The sequence below is a fragment of the Melanostigma gelatinosum genome (genome assembly GCF_949748355.1).
Source record: "Melanostigma gelatinosum genome assembly, chromosome: 6".
Lineage (NCBI taxonomy): Eukaryota > Metazoa > Chordata > Actinopteri > Perciformes > Zoarcidae > Melanostigma > Melanostigma gelatinosum.
Window position 1 is genome coordinate 8535007 of NC_136639.1, and position 18450 is coordinate 8553456.

The 18450-nt window shown below is 41.7% G+C and overlaps 1 protein-coding gene across 1 annotated transcript in view; it reads right to left on the reverse strand.

Annotated features, from left to right (window-relative positions):
- Positions 1–527: 527 nt before the first annotated feature.
- The window catches only part of galnt9 (polypeptide N-acetylgalactosaminyltransferase 9), a gene marked incomplete at both ends in the record, with an annotated part of 68386 nt that continues 50463 nt past the window's right edge, over positions 528–18450 (reverse strand). Inside the window, 5 exons of the mRNA XM_079269637.1 lie at positions 528–674; positions 767–934; positions 7288–7383; positions 10981–11118; positions 12746–12931. Of these exons, the coding sequence (XP_079125763.1) occupies positions 528–674; positions 767–934; positions 7288–7383; positions 10981–11118; positions 12746–12931 (735 nt within the window). The remainder of the gene's footprint in view (positions 675–766; positions 935–7287; positions 7384–10980; positions 11119–12745; positions 12932–18450) is intronic.

Below are 18450 nucleotides of genomic sequence, written 5' to 3' on the forward strand. Positions count from 1 at the left end.
CTCCAAAGCAATTTTCCAAATCACAGCACAAAGTAATCACTTTGATGTGCAATTGACAGAAATCATAACTTTTGATTTGCTCAGATACACTGAGAAAAAAACAAAAAACTTAACGCTCACACACTCTTTTTCATCTCCAAAGATCTGATAGTTTTACAGTAGAAACAAAAGAATCACTAGCAACTTGAACCACCTTTGGGGGCTGCACCCAGGTGTTTTCTTACTCAGTTCTGTACATGAAGCTGAATGTCAGAAATGCGGGCCATTTCAAACAATACAGCTTGCCATAAGGTCTTTGTGAACACGCAGCTCAGTGCAACATATGAATTGATCAGATTGTTCATTCAGACTTAATGTTGGAAAGCTCTGTGGCCGGAGGGGAGCTCAGTGTGCCGTGCAGTCTGTATAGTGTGAAATACCACGCACTAGCACCACTAGTCCCTGCTCCTCTCTGAACTGTCCACATTTTGAGATCCAACTGCGACTTTAAACACTGCCCAAACTGTCTCAGAGGTTGTTCTCTGCCTTCAATGCCTGGGATGCTTAATCCAGTTTCGTATCATCCACTTCTGACCGGAGCATCTCTGGACCACCAGGCGAAGGCCAAAGTTGGCATCCTTGGACATTTCAACCTCCAAGCATCGACCGGTGTCCCTGCTTATGATTGGGCCGTTCTGCAACAAAAGCACAGGAGAGTATGACATTTGGTGTGTTTGAATTGAACTGGTGAAGATCAGTATCAAAAGATGACATGTTTTCTCTTTACCTGTGTAAAGTCCCAAAGCCTCTGGGAAGTCCTTGAAACAACGTCACATTTTTTCAGTCTGGGAGCGCGCCCTCTGCCATCATCAACGAGGCATTTTGTGTCAGGCAGGAAGGTGGTTGATCCCAGGGGTCCTAGCTGGAGAAGCCCCTCAGTAGCGTAGCGGGCGAGCTACAACAGAGAAAACCAATATGTCACACTGCTGGACTCACGTACGGTGGCATCAATCACAGCTTAAAAAGCAAAACAAAACACTTGACTTTTTAGAGCGCACTTCAACGTCCATGGAAAGCACAAGCTGAAAATGGGCTTGAATGAGAAGAGTGAATGTGCTTTGTAGCCGTTGAGCTGTTCTGCCCTACGCAGACTCACAGCAGTAACTGCAGAAGCAGCAGGGTTTTGCGTTTTCAGGCCGGTTGGCAGTGTGAACTATACGAAATGCATACAAATGTAGCGACTGCACTAACAGAATGTTAGGTGGAAAAGCTGTCATCTATCATCAAAATGTGTTCTTTTCGCGTCATTGACCATTTCAACAGTTTATTTACATCATCTGTTATTCAAGGTGTTTATTATTTATATATGCTATTATTAATAGGACATTTATTTTGAAAAGGGACGAGCGGAAACTCAAACACTGTTCCTGACAGTTCCTACAGGGTGTCAGTATTTGACGAGTTGGGAGTGAGAATGTCTTTGTTATTTTTAGACTGGTAAACATATATTAAAAACGCAAGACTGTTCCTCATCACATGTGTTATTGTAGACTATTTCAGTGTACAATACTGCACGGAAACAACTGCGAATAGCTTATTAATGCCACAATATTTCCCCAAACCAACACTTGTTCCCTGACTGTTTTATGCTGCACATGAATGGCTTAGTGGTGATACGTATCTATTACGTAAGGATACAGTAGAGACAGCATTTATTGTTTATGGGAGGGACTCTATCTGGAAAATGAGATGCCAAAGATTGGGAGGTCTTCAGTACAACAGCAGCTCTGCTTAGAGGGGAACACGCATACATGAGTGAATCACACACACACACACACACACACACACACACACACACACACACACACACATACACACGCACACACACACACACACACACACACACACACACACACACACACACACACACACACAGCCTGAAAGAGTCAGACAGAAACCCACTGAATCCAGACACATTAAGAGCGGTGTGTTTTCTAATGCTTTAGTGATGCAAAAACATGCCGTGTCCTCTTTTGTCGAATGGCAAATTTGAGAAATTCTTTAAAAGCAAATTTCATGTCAGAGAAATGACTCAAATGACATTTTTTGACGCCATTGCAAAAGCAGGTCCTTCTGCCATCTCTACAAATCTGTAAACAAAGCTGTTGAAGTTTGAAATACAACAGCATGCAAACCTATTATTGTGTTCATATCCTGTTCAAGTATCTTTTCAGTCGTTCTCAGCATGTTAACATCTCTCCAAACTGATATAGCTTCGTCTGAGTGGAGGATTTTTGGAGCATGGATGGAGGAACTAGAGCTGCAGTGAGTGGCCTGTGTGGGTGTTGCTCCTTGTGAGAAGAGAGAATGCAGGTGGTTTCAATCCAATGTTCTGCCCTGCAGAGCCACTTTGACCAAATGGGTAAAATACCGAAGGACCACTTTGCGCGTCACTCACAGTTCACTGGAGCTGGTTAGGGTTATTTATAAGGATGCTGGTGAGGATTATTCTTTGGACTAAGAAATGTCAGACATTGATATAAACATATTTCAAACTCTCAATCTGATGTGAGACACATACTGCTGTGAACTCGTGCTCTTTTTCTCCAGGTAACAGCCTAAAGGTCAGTTTGATTGAGAATTCTTCGCGGAATTTTGGATTGCTAACCCTTATCTTGGGTCTTTCAGGGTTACAGTGGAACGCTCTAAGAAGATGTATCCATGGTGTAAACTATGACTGGGCAGAAGGAAAAATCTCATATAATCCCCACTAATACCTGTTTACAGCTCAGTCTGGCAGCAGTTTATATGCTAATACATTTAAAATGGGACCATAACAAATAATTAATGTAAGAAAATGATTCCGCTAAGCCAATTAACCTGTGCCTCATGCTGCAGCATTAGATGCTCCATTGCCTTCATGCCATTGTAAAAGTTCTGCAGCCCCTTTCTGGAGGTCAAGCTAATCTCAAATGTCTTAATTAGCTCATTAACCTATAGTAGCACATGTACTCTCCATGTGTGACTACAGTGTGACTACAGTCAGGCATGGAAATCTGAGTGAGCTTCCAACTTTAACACAAACCTCTATAGGTAGCTTTAAGAGGCCCCACAGCATATACGGAGCAGGGGGTGTCCATCAGCACCATGCACATCCAAGTACATAGCTGGGATTCCTTGTGGGAGAAAGGAAGATTGCTTCTCAGTCTGAGGGCCCTGTTGTCATGGCGGCGCAGCAACTAGCGCAAGCAGCTCTCCGGTGTTTGTTTTGGTGAAAATTGCACTGGGAATAGAGTTGTCAATAATAAATGGCATGAGGTTGCTACAACATGCACACACCTGTAAACACATCAGACTGATCGGCACCAGCTATTTACGCAGGAAATGCAAGATTAGTGGAGCTCGTTACTTCAGTTCCAGTCTCTTTCAGACTTTTATAATATAATATTAATACAGCAGTTTCTGTTTTATTGTTTCAATGCTTCATGGCACAAATGCTGCTGTCACAACAATTGTGGTATGATGTGATCATTTACAATGTGTGATAGAATTATGTCTGAAATAGTTTAGGATTGCCCAAACTATTTTGTATCTTTTATCGCTGTTGTCTGCCTCTGGTTGCAGATGTGTGGTGCAGTGTGTTCACATTGTACAGCTGGCACAGTTGTTTGAGAGCTATGGGCAAGGGCGGATTATGAGACAGTGGGCCCCTGGGCAGACATGCAAAAGAGCCCACCGTCTTTCCTACAGCACACCACATAGACTTTGTGATGTTTTTCCTTCTTGTTTTTTTTATTGTTTTGCAAGTCTTTGTAGTCGTTACACATCTCTCTGTGGTTTTTTGTCTCTTTGTGGTGACTTCGTGTCTCTTTGAAATGCTTTGGGTGTCTTTGTAGTCGGTTGTTTGGCTGACACTTGGGGTCCCTGAGCCTTTGCCCGGCAGGCCAGTTCAGTAATTTATCCATGGCTATGAGACCAGTGATGTGACCTGCTGAGAGTGTATTTATTAATCACCACGCCATCCGATCTATTCTCCAACTCTCCCAGTCCTTTGACACTTTGCGCTGCTGCACTTATGATAATAATCAATATTTGTTAACTTGAATATGAATAGCCAAATGGCTGAACGGACAAAACCAAGAGCTCCACTCAAACATAAAATCGATGGTAAAATATATGTTGCTTACTTAAACAGACGACTGCTGTATGTGTGTGTGTGTGTGTGTGTGTGTGTGTGTGCGTGTGTAAAGCAATGTCGCAGGCTTTGTAGCTCCTCCGCCATGCATTCATTGCATTACATTATCGGACAAAGGTGAGGCATTGTCCATGATTTTGATTTCCACTGGGAGAGCCGGCAGAGAGAGACTCATTCCTGAGTAGCACAATGAAGAATTATTCTGGCCAATTATATTTTGTCCTAAGTAAACGGAGCAATGGTAAAAAGAAATACTAAATCACAGCGTCCCACCAAATTGAATTATGCCCCGCTCATAGTAATGTCGGTCATCACTATAATCTAATGACACAAAGATACAAAATTCATTTCCATTTGTTTATTTCCCCCGGGGATCAGTATTAAAAGAGTCAGCGAAGCTTTACATTACTGGACCCCACTGAGCTCTCTGTAGAGGAAAGGAGGAGAGGCTGGTGAGCTGCCGGCCTCCTTATGATACCCCCTCCCATGACAGATAATGAACATGTCACTCACTAGCAAGAGAAGCAGTTTGGATAGGTGGGAAATGTAAGAAATATGCATGAATAGCATTTGCATGATTTGTCTTCAGGAATAGCTTTTTTTTTTCTCAGCACAACGGGACAACAGCGTCCTACCCACAGTGTCATTTGTCCTGGTATCTATTCACGTAAAGGTCACACTGAGCACATGCTCCTTTTTTTCAGCAGCATCTGCCTGCATATTCATACAGCCAAATGCATTCACACCTGGGAGTGGTGCAGTGTTTTCTGCTGAGCAGCTCAGAGAGCTGTTGGTGATGCCTTCCTTGCCTTGTACTGTGCATGCTATTGCAAGCGCAACAATGTCTCTGTGATATGTTTTCCAAATCCATACTGACATCATACAGTGTCAATAAGCCGGGGAAATCATTTCAACAAATTTCAACTCATCATGAAGCAGTGTTAAAAATTGGCTCATTGTAATACTTAACCCCCACAAGCCTTATCCTCTGATGACTTTACTACCAAAGACAATAAAGACAGATGTCCAGGAAGGTCTATACTGCTGAATATAGTAATTTGGGTTTTAAAATATCTGTGTTCCAAAGCAATATGTCCATATAGTTTCATGTGTCAACTAAAATGAATAGGTCTTTCTGTTAGCTGTTGTGAAAGCATGAGTTATTTGAATGAATTTAAGAAGAATTATAGATTCTTTAAATAATAGATATTTTTGAAAGTTTTGAGCTTGAGTTTTGTTTATTTGCGCAGGTTAAACTTAAACAAATGACAATGAATCAACAGGGAGCCTTAATAGGCTTATTGATTACTTCTACCTGAATAATATAAAACACAATGTTAATGTTATGCTTCAGAACAGAGATGAAAGTATGCATTGTATAACTTTAAGTAAGTCTCACTGAATGATAAAAAGAGTTGCATAAGTTCGGCCCTCCTGACTTAAAACTAATTTCTGATTGTAAAATGTTAGGGAAGACGGAGATTAGATAACTGTATGGTGGAATAACAATAGATCTGTGGATTTATTTTGAAATTATGTGAAAAAGTTTCTTCTTTGAATTGCATCTTGAATATAAAACTCCATAATGGGAAGCATAAATACCATGAATTGTAAGAAGTTGAATTCCAGAAAAAAAAGGACACAACGATGTGCAATAATTTAAGTGGGTTGCGATTCTCACAAAGTGTTTTTGGAGGAGCATGATTTCATGTGGAGTGCTGGCCAATATACTCGCCCACCCTATGCTGCAGCATGAGAAGTAAGGACAGATTGAACAACAAAAAAGGGCATGAGGACAACATCCACTAAATAACTTTCCTAGTTCTACCAATATAATTTGATTTCTTTTTACTTACACAATCGATGTGTATTTAAATGTAATTCCTTATTTTTCCAATTAAATGATCGTAGAAATTACGACGTTAAAAGATCTACCAAGATCTAAAGAATCCTAAATGTAATACAGATGAGACAAAGTGTGGATTCGCTTAGTTAATGGTAATAAAATATGTTTTAGTGTTTTGCACGTAGACCCAGCACACGCTGGAGGGATTATATATCTCATCTGGCCTGGTAAAGCGTCGGGATCCCCCAGGAGGAGCTCGAAAATGTTGCTGTGGAGAGGGACATCTGGAATACCTAATACCCTAAGCCTGCTGCAATCGCAACCCAGCCCCGGATAATCGGAAGCAAATGGATGGTTAAGGCAGCGAGATTTCTCTTCTTTTTACTTGGACCCCAAAACCATCCATAAGCGCACTTCGTCTTTCACACTATGTTCAGGTTTTCTGAATGTGGTTCAATTGAGATCTGCAGCTTTTATTGCAGCATGTCCTATTTCCGAGATTGCATTTCAGGAAACGCTCTCCACACTGACTGTTTACCTGCATTCAACAATAGCCTGCTCACGTGTGATTGGTTACCATTAAATGTGACAGTAATCCCACATCTTACTAGCGTTCCATGCATGAGCATCCTGACATATCTTTGGTAGTTTATTACTATTCAACCAGAATACTTGTTACAGTATGCTTCCTGGTTGAATCCTCAGACAGGCTTTTTTTTCCCATTTATGTAGCTGGCAAATGTAGATTTATAATTTACTGTATTTACAATTTATTGTCACCACTTCACTGGTGATTTAGGATATCATGTTATAACCTAGCTGCCTTCAGTGTGTCTTGGGCGTTTCCTAGCTGTTCATTTAAAAGCTTCAATGGGGATGTGTGGAAGTCCATCGCTCTGTATTTTGAGAAGTAGTGAGGCAATAGTGCTGTTGCTACTGACACTTATTAAACACAAATGTATTTTACTTCTATGGGACTTGAAGTAATTATACCACATCATCCTGAGCAGAGTCCTCAATTGTTGAAATGCGAATATATTGATTTAAACATTTAAGAATGAGTGTTTACATTTTCCAGGAGGGCAATACAAGGAAACCAAATACAAATATCAGACATGTAATGCTATTTTGGAAGAATCTATAAAATACATGGACTGACTGACAGCTTAACCTATTGCATTATTGAGTAATTGCCTGATGAACATAGCTGCTTAATGAAGAACAGTGCACATGGACACACAAACAGTTCATGACAAACCGGTCTGACCTGCGAGGACATGCCGTGGCATGGGTAGAGGATGGCTTTGTCGTCGTCCTCGGAGCCCTGGTCCAGGCAGTAGCCGCTAGCTTTGCTGTTCCTCACCTAAAAGACAACACAGAAGGACCAGGTAGTACATGAATGATTTTGAAAAGAAGAGAGTATGGGTGGACTTAGGAAGAGAGAAGATTCTTGTACAGTAAGTGGGAGGTTTGACGTGTTGGACAATATGCTTATTCGTCTTGCTGAGAGTTAAATGAGAAAAGTTAAACCACTCTCTTATCTGTTAATTAAATACTTTTTACATCTACAGCATACCAGCACCTCGCAGCTTACTAAATTAACTTATCTTAATTCTCTCAGAAGTTTTTTGTTATATAGCAGATATGACATGTTAGATATGCTAGTCGATGGATTTTGTTAACTTTGGACTGAGACAGCCGAGCTGTTTTCCCTTGTTCAGTCTTTTGCTAGGCTAAGCTAACAGTCCCTTGGCTGTATCTTTAGAGTTACATACAACCATTAGAGTGACACTGATCTTCTCACCTCACTTTATTTTTGCCTCTGTTTGGAAGAGAGCTGTCTCTCTGTGTTTCAGGTCTGCCACGCCCCCTTTCAGTGCCTGGAGCACCCACACCTGAGAGTCATCAGTCCATCAGTGGAGCTGGATATCAACCCCCAGATCCAGTACTCTTGCCCTTTTGTTCTTGGCTTTCGAGCTGTTTGTTGGCTGCTGTCATGAGCATTGCTACTGCTGTACCACTGTTTCGATTGCTCCTTGGTACAGCTCTATGAAGTGATCCTCTGTCTTGGCTGGCTACTTGGTGGGGAGGTGTTCTGTAACCAGTCTGGATAACTTTGGGGAAACTGTGTAGGGGTTTTGATGCCATTTACTTTGTCATTTATCCTGTTTTGTGGTCAGTTAGGGAGCTCAGTATTGTTTTTCTGTTTGTCGGCCAGTTGAACTCTCAAACCCATACCTGTGGTTAGCGAACCTTTTGAGCGCGTGATTGTTGATTTTGTTGCGCCATTATCAAAATCAAAGACTGGTAATCAGTTTCTGTTCACCCTGATGTGTTCTACTACCCGCAATAGCACTGCTACTGTGGTAACCAAAGCCTTACAGAAATTCTTCACATCATTTGGTCTCCCCAAAGTGTTCCAACCCGATCACAGCACCAACATTCAGTCCAAAGTGTTCAAGCAGACCTTACAGTCCCTGAGTATTGAGTATGTTGCCTCCAGTCCATACCACCCAGTCACAAGGTGCTTTTGCAGAATTTTTTCTTTGGTGGTAGCCCCTCCCACTAACTTGTGTAGTCCAAGTCAACCTTTTGTACTGCATAATGACTGTCAACATGCCTTTGAATGTGCCAAGTCTCTTCTCTGTAGTGCTGCTGTATTGGCTGCCTCTGACTTCACCGAGCCCTGTTAAGATCGAGGTGGAGGCTAATGGCCTGGAGTGGTGCTGCTTCAAGATGGAGCAGATAACACCAGCCATCCGGTCTCCTACTACTCAGTTACGTTTAAGCGCCCTCAGCTGAATTATTCCACCTTGAGAAGGAAACCTTAGCTATGTTCCTTGCATTGCAACATTTTGAAGTTTGTGGGTTCCAGCTCAGCTTCTGTTGTGGTGTACACTGACCAACACCCTTAGTGTTAAACATTTTGTGACAGATAGGAAATAGTGGTACATTAGGAATGCAGGAAAGCAATGAACAAAGACAATCTGGGGAACAGGGAAAACAAAGGAGTGTATAAACAGGGCAGACAAATTGTCAAATCAGGGGAAGGTGAGTAATTGAGGGCATGTCTGGATAATCAAAGAGGTGGGAAACACAAGCTCAAAAATGGCGCCTGTCCCAAAGATCTTACCAATCTTCCTCATCTTGTAAGTGATAAGATAAGCATACTGACAGATGAACAGTTAGCGTGACTTCAGACAAACGTGGACAGCTTCTCAGGCACGACGCAGAACTTTTTATTGATGGGCTTGACTCATGATCTTCTTCAAGAGACTCACCTGTCACACCTTAAACATGTTGAACTACAAAGAATCTAGGTAGGTCAGGTATTCCACTCCTACAACAGCCGAATTAGAGGAGTGGCAATTATTATACACCTCACTGCATTCAAGTTAGATTTAAAAGAATTAAAGACAAGAAAGGGCGCTGTGTTTTACTCTGTGTCTTTAGCTACGTCTTTATTTCTCTATTTTGTTCATTCGTAACATTAGGAGACTTCAATTGTGTGTCTGGCTGCAATGTTGACCAGTCCTACTGATTTGGATATTTGATGCATGAAGGATTATGAATCCTAATCTAATATGAAAGAAACGGGGTGCTTTTTGTTCTGGTCTTTTGTTTGAGTATTTTCTTTTCTTTTTATCGTTGTCTGATGGCTGTTGATGTGTTTTGTTCTAACTGTGTATGTACCGTGTCATGCATGGTGTGCTGTATGTTGTTCTAGCTGTTTGACATACGAATACAAAGTCAGAAGGCTCTTGACACTGAGCTAGAACATTACATTGACATGGTGTTGGGGATAACAAGGATTTTGATGAAAGAGCTGAACTGTTCCAAGGGTACTTCCTGCCTCCTGGCTGCTGTGGTTATGTTTCCCACAAAATTTAATCTGAAAGCAAACCAATTGCCAATTCTTTGTTTATTACCCTTGAACCATTTTATTCCTCTGTGCACATTACACAGCCTCCTGACTATCTGCTTCACTGCAGCTTGTTCACATGGTCTTATATCATCTCAAAGTGATGACCTGGCCATGACAGGATATTAACATCCTGTGACCAGTCCCTGTCTCTCTCTCTCCCTCTCTTCCAGGCTTCCAGATGGTGGTGTGCATTGAGCATGAGCTTTGGTTCTGTGTGATTTGAATGCATACGGCTTCATGTCCAGGTTGTGACACATCTATCATGTGCTGTTGTTGGGGAAGGTTCCACTCGGCTGGTCTGGTCAGTGTGCCCCGAGTGCGGCGCTGATGCTCAGTGACAGATGAGACTCACTTCTGCTGCGGCGGCGGTGTGGCAACACAAGGCTTGTCAACAGATCTGAAATGGTGCCACTTAAGTGGCTGGTGCTCTGAGGAATCCATTAGCCGGGTGCCAGAGCCAAAACAGGCGGCAAGGGAAACAAATTCACACACCTTTGATGAATCTAGAGGTTCATTTTGATGTATTCTGACATTGCAGTTGCAGAGCATATTGATTTGCCACTGTTTTCCATTGCTGAAATTGATTGATATGACGAAATGTGGTGTGTTTCAGCAAAGCTCCAAATAGTTTCTGACTCTGGAGTGTGTTCAATTCTTCAACGTGTCATTATCCTGTTTTCTTCCCCCACTGTGCTGAGTGCGAAGCCAAGCCCAAAACAATCAAGTTGGAAGGGAAAACTAATAAGTATTTAATTAAAACTCATTCTCATTCGCATCTAATCCTGTGTGGTGACGCTGCATTGCTTATAGCAACAAGATACCTTTACTTTAGACTGGCTACAGGGAATTCAGAATTATTTTGTTCATATTCTCAGAAAATCATTTTCTGTCTTTATCATCTGTGGAATCAAATTAGTTGTCTTAGTGTATGCATCCTCTTTAAACCACAGCGCTGTAATAGACTTACAGATGACGATGATATTGCAAAACTAACGTGCAGAGTGTTTCAAATAATCCTGTTAGCAAGTATCTCACCTCGCCGTATGTGATGGTGTTGTTGTAGATCCGCATCTCTGGGTAGACGTGTTCAAGGTACCAGCGAAAACTCCGACATTGCAGTCTCTTCCTCAAGGCCAAGCGCTCCGAGACATCCCCAAAATCAACCCCAGGGTTCTGTCAACAAATGGTACAAAACAAAGAGGAAGAAAAGCTCTTAGCCAGCAGGCACTTTACTTAAGAACCAAGTGAGAACACTAGCTGCTGGAGAAATGTAAGCCGCAAGAGTGCTGAGGTGCTGAGAGGACGCAACAAGCATTTAGTTAAGAGATGGATAGATGTGCCTGTCATGTGGGACCTTTATTGTTCTTTCATTAGCCATGATCTGTGCTGAGCAAATTCTAATCAGCTGCTTAATTATGAGCCCTCACGGCCCTGCCTGCCTTATGGAGGTGGCTTCCCTGATTGATTAGGGGAAAGCCTAATAGCTGCACTGCCTGGCAAAGAGGCCTGATCCTGATGCACGCACGCACGCACACACACACACACACAAAGTCCATAGCATTATGTGCATGTACAGTGCACGATTTAAATGTGCATGGATATGCAAATAAACAGATATTCTCTATAGCCATAGAAAATATACCTTCCCATAGATATTGTTGCAAATACACACAGACGTTTAGTTACCAGACACTGTTTCCAGGCATATCCTTCTCATCAGTTTCCCCCCACTGTAGGAATCTAGAGCCAGCTGCTGAACTTGCTTTCAACATCTGTTATTAATAATGAATTCTAGTTGGAAATGTGCAACTTTTTTTTGTATAATAAAGTGACACAAACAAATGCATTCAATTTCAGCGAAATGTTTGGTATTTGGACTCGGGGCTGGCCACTGTGGTGAATCATGAAGCCTTCCCCCACCAAAGTAATTCTGCTCTCAGCAGGTACCTTAGACAAGAACAAGAATCTGGGATTGTGTGTATAGGAGGGTTAGGAGGGAGGGGGGTAGATGGAATAATCGTAGCGTTGGGTCTTTGTACTGTACACAAAATAACTCTGCGCCACAGGACAGCTCAGGCAATAATGTGCCGTGCCACTGTGTTTGTAATTACACTGGAGAAGGGATGTGGGCTGATCGGCTAGTTTGTCAAATCCCCCCCCCCTCAACATGTTCTCCATGCTGCACTCAATGGTTACATTTCCCCAGCTGGTACTTCCTGCCTGCACTTAGCGAGTTCTCATGTAATGATGCTTGTGTCAGATTTCTAGACAACATGCAGGCATCCGCAGCATGTCAGACCTGTATGTGACGGCTACACACACAGCCAGTCGTTGTTTGGTTATGAACAGCAATGTGGCTGTTTTGGACAGCGCTACGAGGCTTCCACTGACGTCCTTCACTGCCAATCATCCCATGCATGGCTGAAGACGCAAATAGGATTCAATATTAAACTCTTTATTAATGAAAGTAGCTGTTTATGATTTTGCAGCCCATCTCAAAGAACCTTGAAAGCAATTAAACTAAACTGATGTGTATGAAAACAGACATGAGGCTCATCTCATTCACTTGGTGCTCTCATCTGTTTGGAGTGAGACTCCACTGCCTCCTCGCTCTGCCATTGCTCTGCTGCCAGTATGAAGGTCAAATGGGATGAAATCAGAATTTAGAATTTCTATTGACTCGTGTCTCCGGAGAGCCAGGCTGCATGTCTGAATGAGCAAGTGAGAAAGGAGGGAGCAAAGGATGCTCAGAGTTTGAGGGAGGGAGGGAGGGAGGGATCTTAGATGGAGAAAAACTTACGTTCATGGGAATGTTCCAGGCCATGTAGACGTGGGATTTGTATTCATCCATCCACACCTCGGCGGCCCTCAGGGCATTGCGCTTAGCGTAGTAATCTATGTCATTGTTGTAGGGCTTCTTGGTGCGCTCGATGTGAGCCACTCTGGCACATGGCAAGACTTCCATACTCCCTCCACACTGCCACACCTAGACAGCAGCAGGAAAGAGAGTCCATGTTTTAATCAAAGCTTTACTTTTCAAATATACATCAACACAGTGGGAATGGAGGATGCTTTATTTCAACAGTCTAGGAGCAGTGGAAATTAAACTCCTCCACAGCTTTTTGCTTACCAGAAGTGTCACTCGACTCAAGTCACAAATCGAATGACTTTAAACTCAACATCCAGTCAAAAGAAGTCTTGCACTCAGGAATAATGACTTCACTTGGGCTCCAGCATTTCAACTCAAAATCAAATGTGAAAAATGATTCCACTGAAAAGCCTCTTCTTCTCGCTCATGAGGCAGTCACCCTCGTGTTAGCACGTATGAGGCTTTAGAACAGTATTTCCCAAACTTTTATTCTTGGGACCAACTTTTTTTTAAATGACAAACAATTGCAGTCCTCTTAAGAAGAAACACACCAGAATATATGTCAGCTTGGGGATTGAAGGGTAATTCTGGTTCATTATAATTTGCTTCTTAATTTCATCATTTTGGCCATTATTGCTGTCGGTCATGATAACATTGTACCCCACAGAGTGAGATCATGGAACAGAGCAAACAGTGCTGCAACAAAGTTATTCATGACAAGAAACAGCTGTCAGAAAGTTTAGCGACATTTTCTTAACCACTGTATTCTGAGGTCAGTCCAAAAGTAGGTAGAGCCTTGCACAGGGTGTGTGTGTGCAGCCACAAATACGGCAATTGCTGAAGGTCGATATTGACTCCAGAGCTTGGTCTGTAAAGAGTGATGGATGTTTGCAACCTTTTTAAAGAACACATTTCAAGAGCTTAGCTTACTCAGTAAGTACAATCACATTATTACTAATGGGAAGGCTGTTCAACCAAAGTGTCCATAGAAACAACACAGCACAGTTCTCCTCTCCTCTGACCATCTGCATGCTTTTACCATTCTATGCAAAATTAAGTCTGTGTTACCTGGCATAAGATTATGAAATAAATAAATCGTGCTTTAGACAGTAGGCAAGAGAATAAGCTTGGCATTTTCACCATTTTAATCATTGCGGCTAAGACGCTGAAGCCCAGTTGTTAAAGGAGGAAAATACACACATATTCACATCTTGCCACTTTTCAGAGCAAATTTAAATACAGGGACGAAAGGTCAAATATGCATCTTCATTCATGCATCAGTTGCATCGTGTTAATAAATGGATTTGCTGTAATCTGCCTTCTTATGCAGCCTCTACTGATTAACATATTGGATGCATGGACGCAGAAATATGCTACTAAATATTTCAGCTCACAAAAAGAGCCAAGCCAAATATTCAAAACACAAAGTCCATTGAATACACAAAAAATGGGAGCAAAGTGCAGTATGCACAACAACACTTCATATAAGGAAAATAAACATTATTTATAATAACGTTTTACATGATTTCATCTTACCAACTCCTTCTTAGCTAGTCTTGCTTTAACATGACACACGTGCTTGATGCTGAAACTAGGTGTTACTGTCCATTATTGTCTACTGAAGAGTGGGTGATAAATGCCCTGTGAGCTTATGGCCCATACATACAAGAGTCCTCAGAGAGTTGCCAATGACAACCCCAAAACCCTGATACCTGTGCGTATGGCATACAGACAGAGTGATATATATAGCCACGGGGTACATATTTTCCATCTTGAAATGCATCTATTGCAGCAAAAAGTATTGATTGATTGTAGATTTAAGGATGTTGTGACAGTCGTCCGACCTACTCAAGGTAAGAAAATAGTGTCAGTTATGGTAATAAAATAGTCATCTCTTAGAGTGCAGCAAAAGATCAGAATTTGAAAAGCTCTCTCCGAAATAACACCCTTCCAATGATATACAGTATGCAAATCTGCAAATCTATGCCATGCTGTGGGAAAGTGGCCCAGCAGTTACACACTCACGCAGCACCATCAGAATGCCACAGCATATGGTAATGTCCTTCCAGCCGTACAAACCGCAGAGCCGCCACCACCCACAGTATCTTAATGATGATCACCACCATGCGTAGCAGATGTTCTGACCCATTAACATCTCTCTGAACCCAAAACGATACCCCCTGCATGGTGTTAAAGGAGACTACTGCTGCAAAACAATTTTCTGCCATGAAGTCCATTGCAGGGGTGAAGACTGTGTCGAGCTGACCATGTTGATTCAATGTCATGCAGGTGAATGCAGCTTCCTTCTGCTTTAGGACATGTTCACCATAATTATGTTTGGGGTGATTTGTTCAAACTGTTCTCACATAGTTTGGTTCCCATGGCGAGGCTAGAACAGTACCGTTGAACTTATAGCAACAAATCACAACCTCAGGTGTGAGCCTTCTCATCGTCCTCCTTCTGTGTAGTTCCTCTGTGACGAGTGAGTACCAACAACTGAAACCCTGAATGCAAAAGCTCTCAAGATGATTAAAATCCATTCTGAGATCTGGTTTGTCTTTAAGAAACTAATGTGAAGAACTTTTAAAAACGGGTCATATAATATGGACTTAAAGTTACCACAAGGAGTCTGTAACTGGTAATGAAACACACTCACTGTAATGCTGAGGCCTCTATATGACCTACATAAGCAAACCAGACCATCAGTAAGTCGATTGTCTATTTCTAGATATAGTTATTTTGCCATTGTGGACCTAGATCTGGCATCAGGGCTGCCTTCAACATGCAGTGCGAGCTCTGGCGCGAGGTGGACAATCCTACGGCATTTGTCTGAAGGGGCCGCCAAAATCAACACAAAATGAAAGTTCCTTGTTGTAACTTCAAACTGAAAAACTAAATACGTTCCTCAAACAGCTTGGTACTGTACTGGGTAATGTTTCCAGCAAATGATGCTCAATTGGGAGTAAATAGCGTATTTATTGTGGACTATTTCATCCGTAGATTTAAATATATTTGGTGAACTCATGACGTTTTTTTTGGCAGCAGGACGGTGTATGTGGGACTGCCTCAAAATAAACCTCTCTCATGTTTATGGCAATGGAGGAACATGTGATCCAGGAAAGCATCCTTGATTCAGAGTTATTAGGAAGCTACTTTTTAGTAATTCCCCAATTGTCAAGGTCTTTCCTAATTCATTTGTTATCCAGTCTTTAGTACCTCCTGAGTACGGTGTTTGTTCTTTTATCGTAAAGTGGCGTGGCAGATTCGCACAAGAATAAGATAACAGACAACGTCCACAATTATGAGAAACTATTGGAGGTCCCCAGGAAATACTAGCGGTAATCCCATGCAAAGTAGGGCTTTAGATTTTCATGTCGCTCTGTTACTGCAGTGTTGAAACTAGCTGAACATAAGACAGCAAAAAGCCCAATCAAATCACCAGAGTGAGATCCAGTGGCAAGATTTCCGAATCAGTGCATTGAGCCATATGGCCAAGTGTGCTACATTAATGGAAATGAGACACTATCAAACATTTACCCAAGTCCCACTTATCATAATTTACATGTTTCTGTAATGCTTAAGGGTGTATGAAAGCTTGTGTTTAATTGAATGTCAATAAAGGCATCCGCCCTCTGTTATTCCCTTGTACCATGAATCACTTCATTTCCCCAGCTGTATCACTGGTGGAGTTCACCGGGATGACCTGAGCTTAAACACCTCCATTGGCTGGCTGACCCCTCATCTTGACTGCCAATGATCCACAGTGACCCTGGCCTAAAAAATCCATTTGTACTTTGGAGTAGGCTTTACTTGCTTTGCTATTGCCCATGACAAGTGCTGCCTTTCCACAAAAGCCTTCATGGTTGGTGCATTTATGTGGGTGGAAGTGCAATACCAATTAAATGGTGAGTCTTTAGTCCTTGGAGATTCGCCCCAGCGCCTTTTGTATCATGGGTAGCTCTGTGTAAAGCGGTCTTTCAATGGTTTCCTTACTCAGGTTTACTGTTTAAAATCAATAGGGTTGGTATGCACCGTATGTGTGTGAAATAAATATAGTATCTTTGTTAAGTGCTTGTGCACTCATGGATAATTGAAAATGTGCATATGTGTAACTGCAGTTAGCAGTTTGCCCGGCACTAAAAGCAAATTGAAGATCGATATTTTCTCCAGCACCATTTCCAGAAGGTCACAAACCTAATAGCTAACTAGGCTTGTAAAACAGGCTTTCGTTTCTTTGCATCACATTAGGCTTCTGTCATTGGACAGAAGCAACACAGTGTTTTCTCAGTAGTGAGGGAAAGGTTTATTTTCTCTTTTCTTTCTTTCACATGGTAGCAGTTCACTGCGGATCTGTACCACTGTACCTTCAGACAGCTGATAATAATACTGTGTGACTGTAATCATCTCAATATGCATTATTCATTTTAATTATAGATCACAACCGGGTGTATTACAAATTAGATGGCAAGTAAATCCTGCTGCAGTAAAAGGAGAGGTTTTCTGAAGGGTGCTGGGAAATACTACCACTATTGGAGACAGCCCAAATCAACACAAAATGAAAGTTCCTTGTAGAAAGAATCTGAGGTGGGGGAGGGTTGGAGATGGTTACTAAATTCCTTCCTTGATTTAACAGTAAACATCCTGGTACAACACATCCGCAGGGAGTCAACTCTGCATTTAAGGATCATCAGTGCTGATGTGCTCTTTTTTCAACATGTGAGAGAATCACAGATCTGATGATTTGGAGGAAAAACAAGACAGCAGGTTGCTGGCTCCAACAGTGTTGCATTCCAGGACAGCTCATGAGTCTATCCTGCAACCTGTATCTTCATAACCAGGACTTCAAAGCATTAGCAAAACAAATCAGACCAAATGTGTGATATGTTTTACAGTGATACAGTATGGAGGCATGTGCTTTTGTGTTCACGCTGCAAAACATATTAACGTCAAGCTGAGAACACCTCTGCTAATATCATGGCACTTTTTATGTTGCTATAATGCAAATCATTGAACAATATGTGGAATCAATCACGCTAAATAACTACACTAAGCCAAATGGTTATCTGCTGCTCTACTTACATACAAATAATATTGAAATTCCTCGTTACTTAAATAAATTCGCATACAATAAGACCCTCCAAACACATTGAATACGAACGTGAAAAACATAATTATGATGCTGTTGTTCAGGGGAAACAGAGCGTCTAAAGAGGGAAGACATGCTGCAGTTACAGTTTTGTTTCCATTTAATATTCTAATGTTATGGAAATATAATGAAATCTAAATACCAAATAAGATTGTTTTATTTTTTTAACTCCTAAGACATCCCACACACACGACCTCAGGACTGCATTTTGCACAAGTTCATTTGGCACTGACCCTTCATAAAATTGCAGCCTGCATCATTAAGAGGAAGCACTTAACACAGAGCACTTTGATGGAGTGGTAATGTAATTGCTAATTTAATTGTCTCTGTACATGCAGTTAGTTAATTGCAGCTGGACCATTTGCGTGATAAGCTCCACGGCGGGGCTACGAAAAAACATCAGCCATAAAAAGCATAAAAGCTATTAACAGCAGTAAACAGGTTTCCATCAGCGCCATTACACAATACAATCAATAAACTGGGAAAATGC